This window comes from Halyomorpha halys, unplaced genomic scaffold (assembly GCF_000696795.3).
Source record: "Halyomorpha halys isolate HHAL.00 unplaced genomic scaffold, Hhal_1.1 Scaffold1077.1, whole genome shotgun sequence".
Classification (NCBI taxonomy): Eukaryota; Metazoa; Arthropoda; class Insecta; order Hemiptera; family Pentatomidae; genus Halyomorpha; species Halyomorpha halys.
The window spans coordinates 45,144-58,353 of NW_027106992.1; the positions used below are offsets into that span (position 1 = coordinate 45,144).

Below are 13,210 nucleotides of genomic sequence, written 5' to 3' on the forward strand. Positions count from 1 at the left end.
AACATTTTGTGAGTTTATTTTGTCAAATATCATAAAAACTACTACTTTTACAAAGATAAACATAATCAACTATTTTGTATTAAATTTAACTAGCTTTAATTTGAGCGCTGGCAGACATCTGTACGTCCAATGGTTTCTGAAATGAAGTTTTTCATAAATCAAACTTATTGTCGGAACAACTATAAATCAATTTATTTTAGCAAATATTATGAAAACTACTATTCCTACAAAGGTAAAGGTTATAAACTTCTTTATAGTCCATTCAACAAGCTTTAATTTGAGTGCTAATAGACATCTATATGTCACATACTTCCTGAGATACAGATTTCTCAAAATAAATTAACTTACCACTAATCTTTCAGTAGATTTTTAAGAAATTTTGCTTTTTAAAAAGCTATATCTCGAGAACTATTGGATGTAAATAGCTCTTTCAGGGCTAATATATCAGCAAATTTACTCTTCTTTAAATAATTTTCTCTTACGCAGGGTCCACACTATGCTGCGGTAGGCCGGGTGGGCTGACCTGGGCGTGCTAAGCCGGTCGGGCACGTTTGGGCTGGCACGACGTCCACACCAAAACAAAGCCGACCGGGTTATTTCTACCTTATTTTATTATTATTTTAGTTTCAACACCAATACTGGTGACTTCGTTGAAGAGTACTTTTTAGAAGTTCAAGCGAATGACTAGCTGTCACTCTGCGCTTCATTGCGACTCGTGATTCGTACCACTCACTAATGTATGTTTTGAAGATCTCCAAACAATATATCTCTAAAATTGTACCTGAAGTTTGTGACACCATTGTAGAGGCCCTTCAAGACTACATTAAGGTAAGAAAAATTAAATAAAATTAATTTAGAATAGTAATAACTTTTATTGACATCATTAAAAATAATTGAGTAAAAAGGTAAAAACTATTGAGTGAAGGGGTCCATACTGGACAGTTCTGAATTAGTGAATGCCAGTTGTGAATATGATGAAATTGACGACGGTAACTGTGAGGAACATCCAGACGTCGAAAACCATTGAGATGTTGGATTGGTCATGTTGTCAGTGAAGAATGGTGGTAGCATTCGATTGGGCATGTTAGAAGTAGAAGTCTGTGGGAATGAAGGCACCGTTGGATTGGCCGGTCCAGAGTTTTGCCGTATATTAACTTGTGGCACATTGTACCCATGCTGATGATCAAGATATCCCATTTCAGCTTCGAATAATAATTGGTTGATCTTATTCTGCACAACTAACCTGGTTCGGGGTGAAGAAAGCCTTCTCAGTTTAATTGCTATCTGTTCACCGTACAACAAATATTCATCATTGATGTTCGCTCTTTTTGATTGAAGAGATGACGTTCAGAGCCTCATCCAGTGCATTGGAAGAACTGGGTCTAGCCTTTAATCAACGTCTTGCGTATTTGCTTTTTAGTGCCTTTGGAGATTTGAATGGTTTTTTGGTTCCGGCGACCTCTGAAGGGGAAAGCGTTCATGCTTGTTCGTCTTCAGAATTTTGGGGATGAACAACTTGGCTATCATCGTTAATGCCTTCTTCTTGACTGTCTTGTGGTCCATCTTCCTGAAAATATAAATACTAAAATAAATATACAAAGAAAAAATTCGCTAAAAAATATGACTAACATTTTTTTTACTTTAACTTTTCAGATCCCTCAGAGTGAAGCAGAGTGGTAAGAAATCGCCCAGGTGTTTGAGGAAAAGTAGAACTTTCCAAACTGCATCGGTGCTATTGACGGCAAACATATCGCTTAAATAGCACCTTTTCAGTCAGGCTCAGAATTTTTTAACTACAAGGGATTTTTTAGCATAGTTTTGATGGCTGTGGTGGACGCCAATTACAATTTTATATATGTTAATGTGGGTTGTCAAGGGAGAATCTGAGAAGAGTGAGAATCTGAGAAGAGAGAAGAAAGAGGCGTTTTCAATAATACATTTTTCAAGAAAGCTCTAGAAGAAAACTCTTTACATTTACCTCCCCCACGGAAATTGGCAGGAAGGACAACCCTAACCCCGTTTGTGTTAGTTACAGACAACGCGTTCCCTCTTTCACCAAATATAATGAAACCGTACTCTGGAATACATGACAAAGGATCTAAGAAAAGGATATTTGGTTATATACTCAGCAGGGCTCAAAGAGTTTCTGAGAATGCCTTTGGAGGACTGTGTGCTAGCTTTCATGTATTCCGATCTCCAATGGCATTACAACCTGAAACTGCAACGAAAGTTACTATGGCTGCTGTTTACCTACATAATTTTTTACGCAAATCTCCTCAAAATCAGTTTATAACCCTAGAGGAATGTTCGATAGCGAATCTACGGAAGATGGGGAACTTACGTTAGGATTATGGAGGTGTGATGCATCTTCATCTTTATGTTCCCTTTCTGGAGTCCTCAGAAGAAGTACTGTTTCGGCTCAATCAGTAAGAGATGAATTTGCCGATTTTTTTATTTCTCCACAGGGTGAAGTGACTTTCCAACACAACAAGTAAAACATATTATGTTGGAAAGTGAACTTAGTTTTTAGCATAGTTGTTAAAAAAATTAAATAAATAGAAACTACAAACTTACCTCTTCTCTTCTTTGTGTGCTATCCTGAGTCTTCCTCGGTTTATTTTTATCGCCAAAAAAATTTAACGGTTGGTAGGCGAAATTTGCTAACGTACAGCTCAGCGCCGCTCCCTGTTCTTTAGGTTTCAGCTTCCTTCTTTTTTTCCCTCCAAAAATGGCTGGTCAAATTTTTCTATTTACATTCTATCTCATTTTTATCAACCCCAAAAGACACTGCAATTTCTGTGAACTGTCGTGTCTTTGGTTTTTCAACTTATTTTGGGAATCTGAACTATCCCATAAAAGACGACGTTCTCGATATAAGTCTATTAAAACTAGCACTTGCTCATCATTCCACTCCATCACTTAACTTTGAACAATAAAAAAACCTACGTAAACAAAGTGAGTCAAAAATAAAATAATCCGTCTAGTTTGACCCGAGGTTTAATTGTAACTGAAGCCGCTCGGGATGTCCCCACTCTATATTTTTGTTCGGCTCGGCTTCCTTTGATCTGTACCGACTTTATGCGGGTTGGAATCGGCACGACCCGGGCCGGCGTTTTTCTAGTGTTGGTAGTTTTTAAGATAAAGAGCTCCAAATGGAAAATTAATGTTTTTTTAAGGTTTTGAAACAGCCGCCATTTTTTATTCCCCCTACCTATACTTAGCAGACTCATCAATTTTGACTAATAATTATACCTACTTTTCATTAAAGTAATACAAAATTGGGGTGAGATAACTGCCTTTTTTTCTTCCTGGTTCTGGTACTATCATCTCAACCAGCAATGAACTTCAATCAAGATCCAACAACTAAGTATTTTAAGACAATTATAAAAATTTTATTTGATGTCATTTAATGTTAAATTTTACATTTAAGTTGTTTTCATTTATACAAGATATTATATTTTTTACATAAATAATGTTTTTGTTTATTCTCATGTTCAAATATTCATAGAATAAATCCAAATCATTAATTTCCAATTTTATTTTATCATTTCATGTATTAATATGGAATTAATAAAACTTGTAGTCAGATGTATCTATTATGTCACCATAGTAACCTAACATGTTACCATAGTAACCTTTAATACAACGATAAATAAAAACATGATGCCAATTGGAAACATATGCCAATTAATGTAATAACTTTTAACATAATAATAAATAAAAACATGATATAGATTGGAAACCTATGCGAATTAATGTTTCCACAGCAAACAAAGGGTGGTCAGGACCTGCTGCTTCCAGGATATGTCCACTCTCCCGCCATCCAAGCAACAAGTGATGCTCTTTTCCTCTGTGTCTATTACCAACGTTCCGATAGTCAATACTAATATTGATTATTTATTATTATATCAATACTAATATATATTATTATTGCGCATTAGTTTTTATTTGCTATCTACAATTTCTGATGCAGATTTTTCCTTTATAATTATTTTCCTCTTTTATTTCTCCTTAAATTTACTGTAAATATAATCTTGGGAGAAAGTTAAAAATATTTAAACCCATCTGCTCTACGTGGCAGTGATTCAACGGACTTCAGAATGGCGCTGCCATCTTGACTGCTTTGAACGATGCTTTTTGACTCCATATTTGACTGATCCAAATTGGTTAGCTTGTTTTTTGATTTAACAAAACTAATGAGCAATATTGAACAGCAATACATAAAATAAAACGTAACTAAACTATTTATATTTAAAAATTAACCATCAATCTATTTTTGTGGATCTTAGGGATCAGTCAATAAGACAATTATATAGAGGCGATGTATCACATTTTTATTGTTTGCATAGTCACAAACTACAATAAAAATGTTTTTTAGAGCAAAGAATTTCTTCAACTAATTATTTAAAAAATACAATGTATAGAGTATAATTTAAGATTAATAACTATTTATTACAATTAAAACATTATTTAAATTTGTCTATTACAATGAGCTGAACATTGCTGTTATAAAATTAACTCGAGGTTTGAGCCAGAACTGAATAGGGGTGAAATAGAGGCAGGTAAATGTGAGTTAGTTTCGGTTTTCATGTAAATGTAACCATTCTTTCGAACAAGTAGTCAGCAAACTTTTTTTTTATATTTGGTCTATTTATATTTAGTCAGAGTTGGGCAAAAATTTTTCGATTGACAAGAGACGAATACTTTTTTATTCGATTGATGAGAGACGAATAAATTTTTATTCGAATAAAAATACGACTAAACAGTCCAAATACTTTTTTATTCGAATATTTAAAATACAATTTCAATAAAATAAAAAATTATTCGAATACATATTATTCAATTAAAAATTTGATTTTTTTTTTTTTAATCTTACCTATTTTTTTACCACCTTCAATTACTAATGTATGAGGGTCCTATTTCACATATTCAGACGAGTACAAAACAAAAATGCTATCAATTTTAAGAACCCATATCGATTTATTTTAATTTTTTTTTATTTCTAACATATGTTATTTGTTTATTTACTCTTTATATGTTTCAATATATGCCAAAAATGAAAATGCTATTGATTTTATGATGGCGTATCGATTTAATTATTGCGTTTCAATTTATTTTAATTTTCTTGATCCCGAACATGTTAAGGTCACTATACGTTTTGAGATATATAGAATAGAAAATACTATCGATTTTAAGATCGCGTATCGATTTATTTTAACTAAGATAAGAGTTACAAGTCATAGAGGTACAGGAATATTTGTGTTTATACACCCTTCTTTTGAGATACTGTTTCAAAGATCCAATATAGGATTTCCGCAGTTCTTTCTCAGAGAATTTCATACACTATCTTAGACCACATTTCACAAGATGTTAGTATAAGAATGATGCCCAGATGGTCCAGTAAAGGGTACCCAGCAGGAGAAAACCACTCAACTATTGAATCAGCATCAATAGGAGTGAATTGATAATCCCAAGATGTTAGCAGACCACAAAATTTATATAACATGTGTATGCGATTCGTAGATTATTTCTCATTTTTTAGTATATATGATTTTGAGGCATATACAGTGCTCGTCAGAACAATTCAAACAAAGAAGTCTAATGACATTAGGTCAGCAGATCAGAGTGAATATTTAACACTTCTTTATTGGCCTAAGGCTGTTTCATCCGCAAATTTACCAGAAATTCTTGATGGTAATGTTGAAAAAAACAATATTCATCTGAATATAGTAGGTCAACAACTAGTATGATTGCTCTCCACATCCCCTAACAAGTCCTACGTAGACATACCATGCTAACCTGTTTTTAAAATGTTATCACAGGAATATGTGATTACAACACTACTACAAAAAGCTCAAACTATATTTTATATTTACAGGCCATATTTTTAATAATGAAGTAATATTTTGATTACCTGCTATCTCTTGCAAAATTATTATTTGTTTGTCATTAAATTTGGATCTATTATGAATCAAATAGAAACAATGGCTTGTATTACAATTAGTACACCAACTTGGTTCAGAAAATCGACCACAATCTATTTCAACCACTCTTGAATAATCACATACATTACACTTGAAAAAAGCTTCCTTCATTTCAGGTATAATAGAGCTAGTCTTATTAACCATTCCATATATTGTTATTAGCTTGTTGATATCTACAAACAGTTTAAAACATTATAAAAGCATATATTTTTTTTTAAATACACTAAACTAAAATCAGATAAACAATAACACAGATTTATAACAAAAAATTTGATAAGATGGTTTTATTTTGGGTGTGCTCAAACCGAAAAAACATAACAGATCAGCCAAAATTCTCAAACCAAATTTTCAAAAGTATAGTGATACGGAGCCAATGTGGGTATGTCAAGAAACTTCCTTGAGAAACTGCAGAGACTTAAATGCTTGACATGGTGATCAATAAACCATTGAAAGGTAAATTTATTTTCCAATGTAAGCAGTATTTCAATCAGAAATATTTGCAATAAGCCATTAGGCAAGTACTCTTGTAGAGGAAGGGCTTTCTGGTAGAATAACAATCTACACAGATAGCCAGGCAGCAATAAGGGCACTTAATAACTCTATTACACACTTGAGTCGTTGAAGACTGCTATGAAGTCCGGGTCATTGGAGCATTCCCAGTAATGAGCACGCAGACAGATTAGCAAGGAGTGGCTCTTGAGACCATTCCTATTACCCCAGAGCCCGTGTGTGACATAAACCTAAGCAATGTAAAAAGTAATATAAAGGTGGCTTATTGTTTAAAATTGTATTTCCTATAAACAGTTAGTTTAGTTTACAGTTGCCTTTTTTACTTTAGTCCATACCTACCTCTTATTCTTTTCTACTGTTATTAACTACCTCTTATTATTTTCTACTGTTATTGACTATCTTTTTTTCTTTTTTACTGTTAAAAACTATCTTTTATTCTTTTTTTACTTCATTCCTCTTTTTCCCCTGACCCACTTTATTAGTTATGTTCACAACATCTTATTACTATTATTTATATTACTAACTACTCTGAGCTTATATAACTTTATATCTACTTCTTTAATTTTGAATTCTACTTACATACTTAATTAATCACACATATGTTTTCTATATTACTTCTATACTTTTCTTTTTTCATTCTTAATTTTAATAGTACTATTTTCCCAATACATAATTATATACACTTCCTATATTCTTATATTACACTAAACATTTTCTTAAGCCCTTCCCTCCATCACTGATTACAGGACAAGTTGACTGGAACGATTTTGTTATGAATTAGAAGACAAATTGGAATTAAAAAATCTACTCAATACTGAACAATACATTAAAAAAGCCATAGAAAAACTTACATAATCAATAAGAATAAATATACACAACACAAAAACCAGTATAATTAATAATACCCAACAGACTAAATTGCCACAATACATTGACATCTTACTGTGTGAAAAACGCAGAATAAGATTGTTTGTTTGATGTTATCTCTTCTGCAGTCAAGAACGGAATATACTGCTCAGGAGTCTTTCTTAATGTAGAATAGGCTTTTGCTCAAGTTTGGCACCCAGGACTACTATACATGATCCATATCCCCTACATGCTTTCTCATTATCTTTTCGTATCTCACTGGGTTTATATAAAGTAAATCATAATAGCGCATACTTATTCCTCTTTCCTGAGTGTTGAATTCTTACTAACTCAGAGTAGTATCCTTGATAAACGTTGTATTAACATTGCAATTGCAAAATTCATTATTAAACTAAATCTATATTTTTTACTTTTTCAATAACATTTTTTAGATACTATAAGATTTTTAATGTTTCTTTTAAAAATTTTATGTTATCATGAAAGTAAAAACAACTAAATGATTGACCTTAAGTCATTTGATTTGAATTGTCCTTTAAATTGAATATGAAAAGTTTATTTTGAAAATAAAATCACTAAAGCTGTGATAAATATAAGTTAGAAAAAATCTGAAAAAAAATTCTATGTATTATTCTAAACAAATTTCAAAATAAATGTTTGAGTAAAAAACATGTATATAAATATCCTGTGAAACGAAGTTTGAGCCAAAATGTCACTAGAATTATGTTGTTTTTTTTTGTTATTGATTTTTTCAGACAGCTATTACAGCTCAAGCGATGAAATGTACATGATTCTATGATTTTATTTGTATGCTCTTTTCATATTTATCTCTTTTTAACTGTCACCTCTGTTTAATGCACAAAATTATCTTCCCGTTCAGTGATTGTTATATACAGGTTTCACTGTTTCCATTTAATGAAATAAATTTTCCATTATAGGGGGAGAGTAATTTATTTAATTTAAAACTGAAGAATAAAATAGCCATAGCTTAACTAAATTAAAAATTAAGTATTATACCTTCAGGCTTAAGTTCTCTCATATTCAAAGTTTTTTCTGTATTGAAAGGGCGGACTTGTATATGATGAGGTAAAACATGATCAGGATGTTTTTTAAAAAATAATTTATTAGCAGCCTCATCAAATAAATTAATAACTTCTTGCGGATATGAAACTAGTTGCCTATATAAATCTGGATTGTACTCTTCAATATGGGCACAATTAACATTCAAAAAAGGCTTTTCAATGACACATATCTAAAAAATAAATACACTTAGTAAATAACTGATAACTAGAACATTTAAGTTAATAAAAGATAAGTATGCTCCTAAGTAAATTATTGATATTAATATAACACTACTATATGGTTATAACAGTAAGAATTTTATTTTATTATTACAAAAGTATATGACAAAACAGTTTAATGTCTATAGCTGTGAAATAATTTAAAATATTTATAAAAACAAATATTAATTAGTATTGCAAAGGACCCATATTATAACAGGGTTGTTAAACCGAGGATTCAAATATATGAATAGAGCTTTGTTTGTAATCTGTAACTAATCTTAAATAAGAGGATAATATTATAATTTTTATTTGTTTCCCCACACTGTAGAACATGAATAAGAATAATTGAAGGAATAATCACAAGATATTGTATCTAGGATGCCTACTGCCAATGAAGTAATTTTTGAAATAGATGGATAGTCATTAATCGTCTATTGAGCCCAAAAAATTGCTGCAAGTAGCTTCAATCAATCCTAAAAATTAATTCAAGTTACTTGAATTAATTTTTATGAATCAGCAAAGCCTACAATAATAAAAATATTTTTATTTCACTTTTTTTTGGGGGGGAGGGGGCAAAAATAGGGTATTATTTGTTGTAGCTTGACCATTACTTATTGAATGAAATGTTATTAACTTCATTAAGTAACTTAATAACAATCTACACGGATGGTCAGGCAGCAATAAGGGTGCTTAATAACTCTATGACACACTTGAGTCGTTGAAGACTGCTATGAAGTCCGGGTCATTGGAGCATTCCCAGTAATGAGCACGCAGACAGATTAGCAAGGAGTGGCTCTTGAGACCATTCCTATTACCCCAGAGCCCGTGTGTGACATAAACCTAAGCAATGTAAAAAGTAATATAAAGGTGGCTTATTGTTTAAAATTGTATTTCCTATAAACAGTTAGTTTAGTTTACAGTTGCCTTTTTTACTTTAGTATACCTACCTCTTATTCTTTTCTACTGTTATTAACTACCTCTTATTATTTTCTACTGTTATTGACTACCTTTTTTCTCTTCGAATAAGAGGTAGATTCTTTTCTACTGGCAAAAATAGGGTATTATTTGTTGTAGCTTGACCATTACTTATTGAATGAAATGTTATTAACTTCATTAAGTAACTTACAACAGTATTATTACCAATAAATATTAAGAAAATTTATTTTTATAGATTTACTTGATAACTTTGCCCTTCTAGGCACAAATGAGGAAAATAAAGTGTATAGATATTTATTAGTCTGTCAGTTTGTAGACATCTAGATTGAGCGAATGGCTAATCCAATTTTTATTTTTGAAAACTCAAATCATTCAATTAGATATTGTGAATGTTTTGAAACAAGTTGAGTTCAATATCCTTAAAATGATTATATCAAAGGTGTTTAGTCAGTTCATCTGTGCTTATACAACAATATTGTGAGGTAAAGACTTAACTAATTCATAGACTTTATCATTCCAATTTAACAGTGATATTACAATAATGTTTAGAAAAATTTGAGGTTAAAATATTGAAAAAATACTGTATAAATATGTTTAATTAGTCCGTTTCTGAATACGTAACATTTGTTGCTACAAAAAATTTGAAGCCCGCCTAAAACATTTATCTATGCATGGCTTAGCTATAAGGTCTCAGTGGGTACAATTCAGGGATAATATAAGTTGACAGATAGCTGAATATTAGCTGTAAAACTGAAGTGATATTTTCAGTGGGGTAACATGAATATTTATTACGTAAACTGTTACTTCAAGATAGTCATTATAAAGAATGCAGCTTTACTAATTGTGTGCGTTGAATAGACTTTCTGGATAATATTAAATTGTTTTCTTAAGAAAGAATATGATATTGCTTATATTTTGTATGAATTAAAGATAAGAAGGATCTAATGTCTCACTGTAATGTGAGAGTTCTTGCAAGGGTAAACTAGTTTACTTGATTTAACTTCTAATTCTTCTCCTTTATATTTGTTTTGATGATATTTCTGATTGTTTTCCACTCAGGCGATATTACCTTTTACAATACTATTTTTATGATAGTGTCAAATGGTTTTCTACTAGGTTTATATAACCCTCACCCATATCACTATGCCTTTTATATATTTTATGTTGTTGCATTATAAATTATATATTTATTTACACTGTAGTACTATATCTGTCATCTTGACAACTGGATAGTTCGATCAGCTAATGTTTTACCTTGTATTCTGTACTGTATCAAATACTATTGTTTAAGTATCATTAATTCGTATATTCATTACTCAGTATAAGTCAGTTAATATTTCTTTTTGGTATTCATATTTAACTTCTTTTCTACTTTTGATATATGTTGCGGCCAACACATCGTTTAACGAAATTAAAATAGACTTTACAACATATGTTTTTATTGTTTAAAAAGGCATATGTTTTTCTTTTGTTTTTATACTGAAAAATAGACAGACAACTTCTTAATGTCTCACTTTACACACATATCGTCTCCTTTATCTACTCACTATACACTCGTAGTTACCAGCATTCTGGCCATCTTAGCCACGGCGGGAGGACTTCTTCGACTCATCCTCCAAGAGGACAAGGTGGGCGGACGTACGTCCCTTTTGTCGATCTACTTCCACAAGAATATCCACTAAGAACAACCACAACTGGGACCCCCACCAATCACTGGTGAAATAATACTTTTTCTCTTTCTTTTGTTTAATTAATTTTATTTTGTAATAGTGTTAAGCTTTCTTTTTTTTCTAGTTGGTATATTTTCTATTCCTTTTTATTATGTTTACTTATTTAAAAATACAAAAATAATAAAATTCGACTTTTCTTTTCTTTTCACGGTTGGGCTAGTAAAGGTTCCTTTTGAACCTCTACCCGCCGTAACAATATATTTTTTATGTGAATATCTTTTTATACCCCCACTTTTAGGTTACTCATGTTTAATTTACATGTCACTTTTACACTCTTACATTATGTTTACGTTCTCTATATCTTTTTATTTTAGAATATGTGTAAAATAATAGCCCTGCAATATGTGTCAACAAGTTGGCTATTAATTAATAGTTGAAACTATTTCCTTAATTAATTTTAATCACCACAACTCGACCATCTTAAATTTTAAATAACATTTACCCTGCTTCCACATGCTAAATATTATCTTACTGTGTATGTTCATGTTTTATATAATCATATATGGTCAGTTTAGAAACAGTGCCTTTTAACTGATCCTAAAGATCAATATGATACAATGAACATTATTCATTATATTAGAAACATCGTTAATTTTACAATGATGTTCTACTCCATCAGAACTCAGTAGACCTCTTAATAAAGAAATATCAGAAAGTTAGCAGGCCATGTGGGATAAAAGCCCTACAAGTAAATTAAAGAAAATAACAAATATCGACTAAAGACAGCCCTGTGGTATTCCTTGGTTGGTTAACCGATAACTGGACACTCTGACCACCATAGAGGACCTTGATAAATCACTGTTCCAGAAAAGATCGAATCTTTCATGAGAGAATTGCCACTGGTACCTGCTCAACTATGTTTCTTAACTTCCTGAAACCCGTATGTCAATCTTATGATGACTGGTGCCATGAGAACCACTCCCTCTGCAGCGATGGAGGTTCTTTTGAATATAACACCGTTGCATATAAAGATTGAGGCTGAAGCCCTTAGCTCTGCATGTAAGCTTGCGAAATTAAGAACAAACTCCCATTCCCTAATCCATGATGACCATGGCAACTCGTTCAGGATGGTCAACGAAGACAGGATGCTGGCAATACATTCTGATATTCAGGTACAGGGACACTTATTATAGTGTTAAGAATAAAGGGGCAACCCCACACAAACCGTGCAATGGGGTAAACTGCTATACAGACAGATTCTTAATAGAACGAACAAGGCTCTGGAGCAGGAATAGGGAGGATGGACAGACCTAATGAAGGCATCTCCATATCGATAGGAAAGCACACCACGGTCTTTCAGGTTGAGGTGTTCAAAATTAATGTCTGTGCCCAGAATTTAGTAAAAGAGGGTACAAGGAATAGACAAATTACAATTTTTTACAGGTAGGCAGACAGCCATCAATGCGCTGGGTAGTTATGTAACCTGCTCTAAATTGGTGGAGGAGTGTAAGATTAACCCAAGCTCACTTTCCTATACCAACAAGGTGCAGGTAGAATGGGTGCCTGGCATGGCTTTGGTGTGTAATATTTATGAGTTTTAATGCAGGAAATAGAACCTCTAGTTCAGTACTTTTCCACATTTCTAGTTTGCTCATAAGAACATCCAGTTCCAATCTTGAAATGGGTGAACAGAAAAGCATACTAAAATCAAAATTTAGACAACCTAGATCCTCCAATAAGTCTGGTTTTTAATCCTGCCTGAATCATGAATCACAGGAAACAAGCTAGATACTAATGAGAGAGATATAGTTGAAGTTTTTTGCACTTCGATGGATGAGAAGTAACTAAAAACTGTGAGAGGACAAATACTTTCTTTTGTTAGTGTTTGTTTAATGAGAGATTGTCAGCAGTCAGTGTTAATTAATTGAGGAAATCATCAAAAGAAGAGTCTATGAAATTGGTT

At 31.9% G+C, this 13,210-nt stretch overlaps 1 protein-coding gene and 1 pseudogene across 1 annotated transcript in view; one reads left to right on the forward strand and one right to left on the reverse strand.

Moving 5' to 3' along the window:
- LOC106688202 (DNA replication licensing factor MCM4) overlaps positions 1-13,210 on the reverse strand; it is a gene marked incomplete at its 3' end in the record, with an annotated part of 50,656 nt that overhangs the window by 16,847 nt on the left and 20,599 nt on the right. The window contains 2 exon segments of the mRNA XM_014432558.3: positions 5,915-6,157; positions 8,376-8,610. Of these exon segments, the coding sequence (XP_014288044.3) occupies positions 5,915-6,157; positions 8,376-8,610 (478 nt within the window).
- LOC136795283 (putative nuclease HARBI1) lies at positions 736-2,746 on the forward strand (annotated as a pseudogene).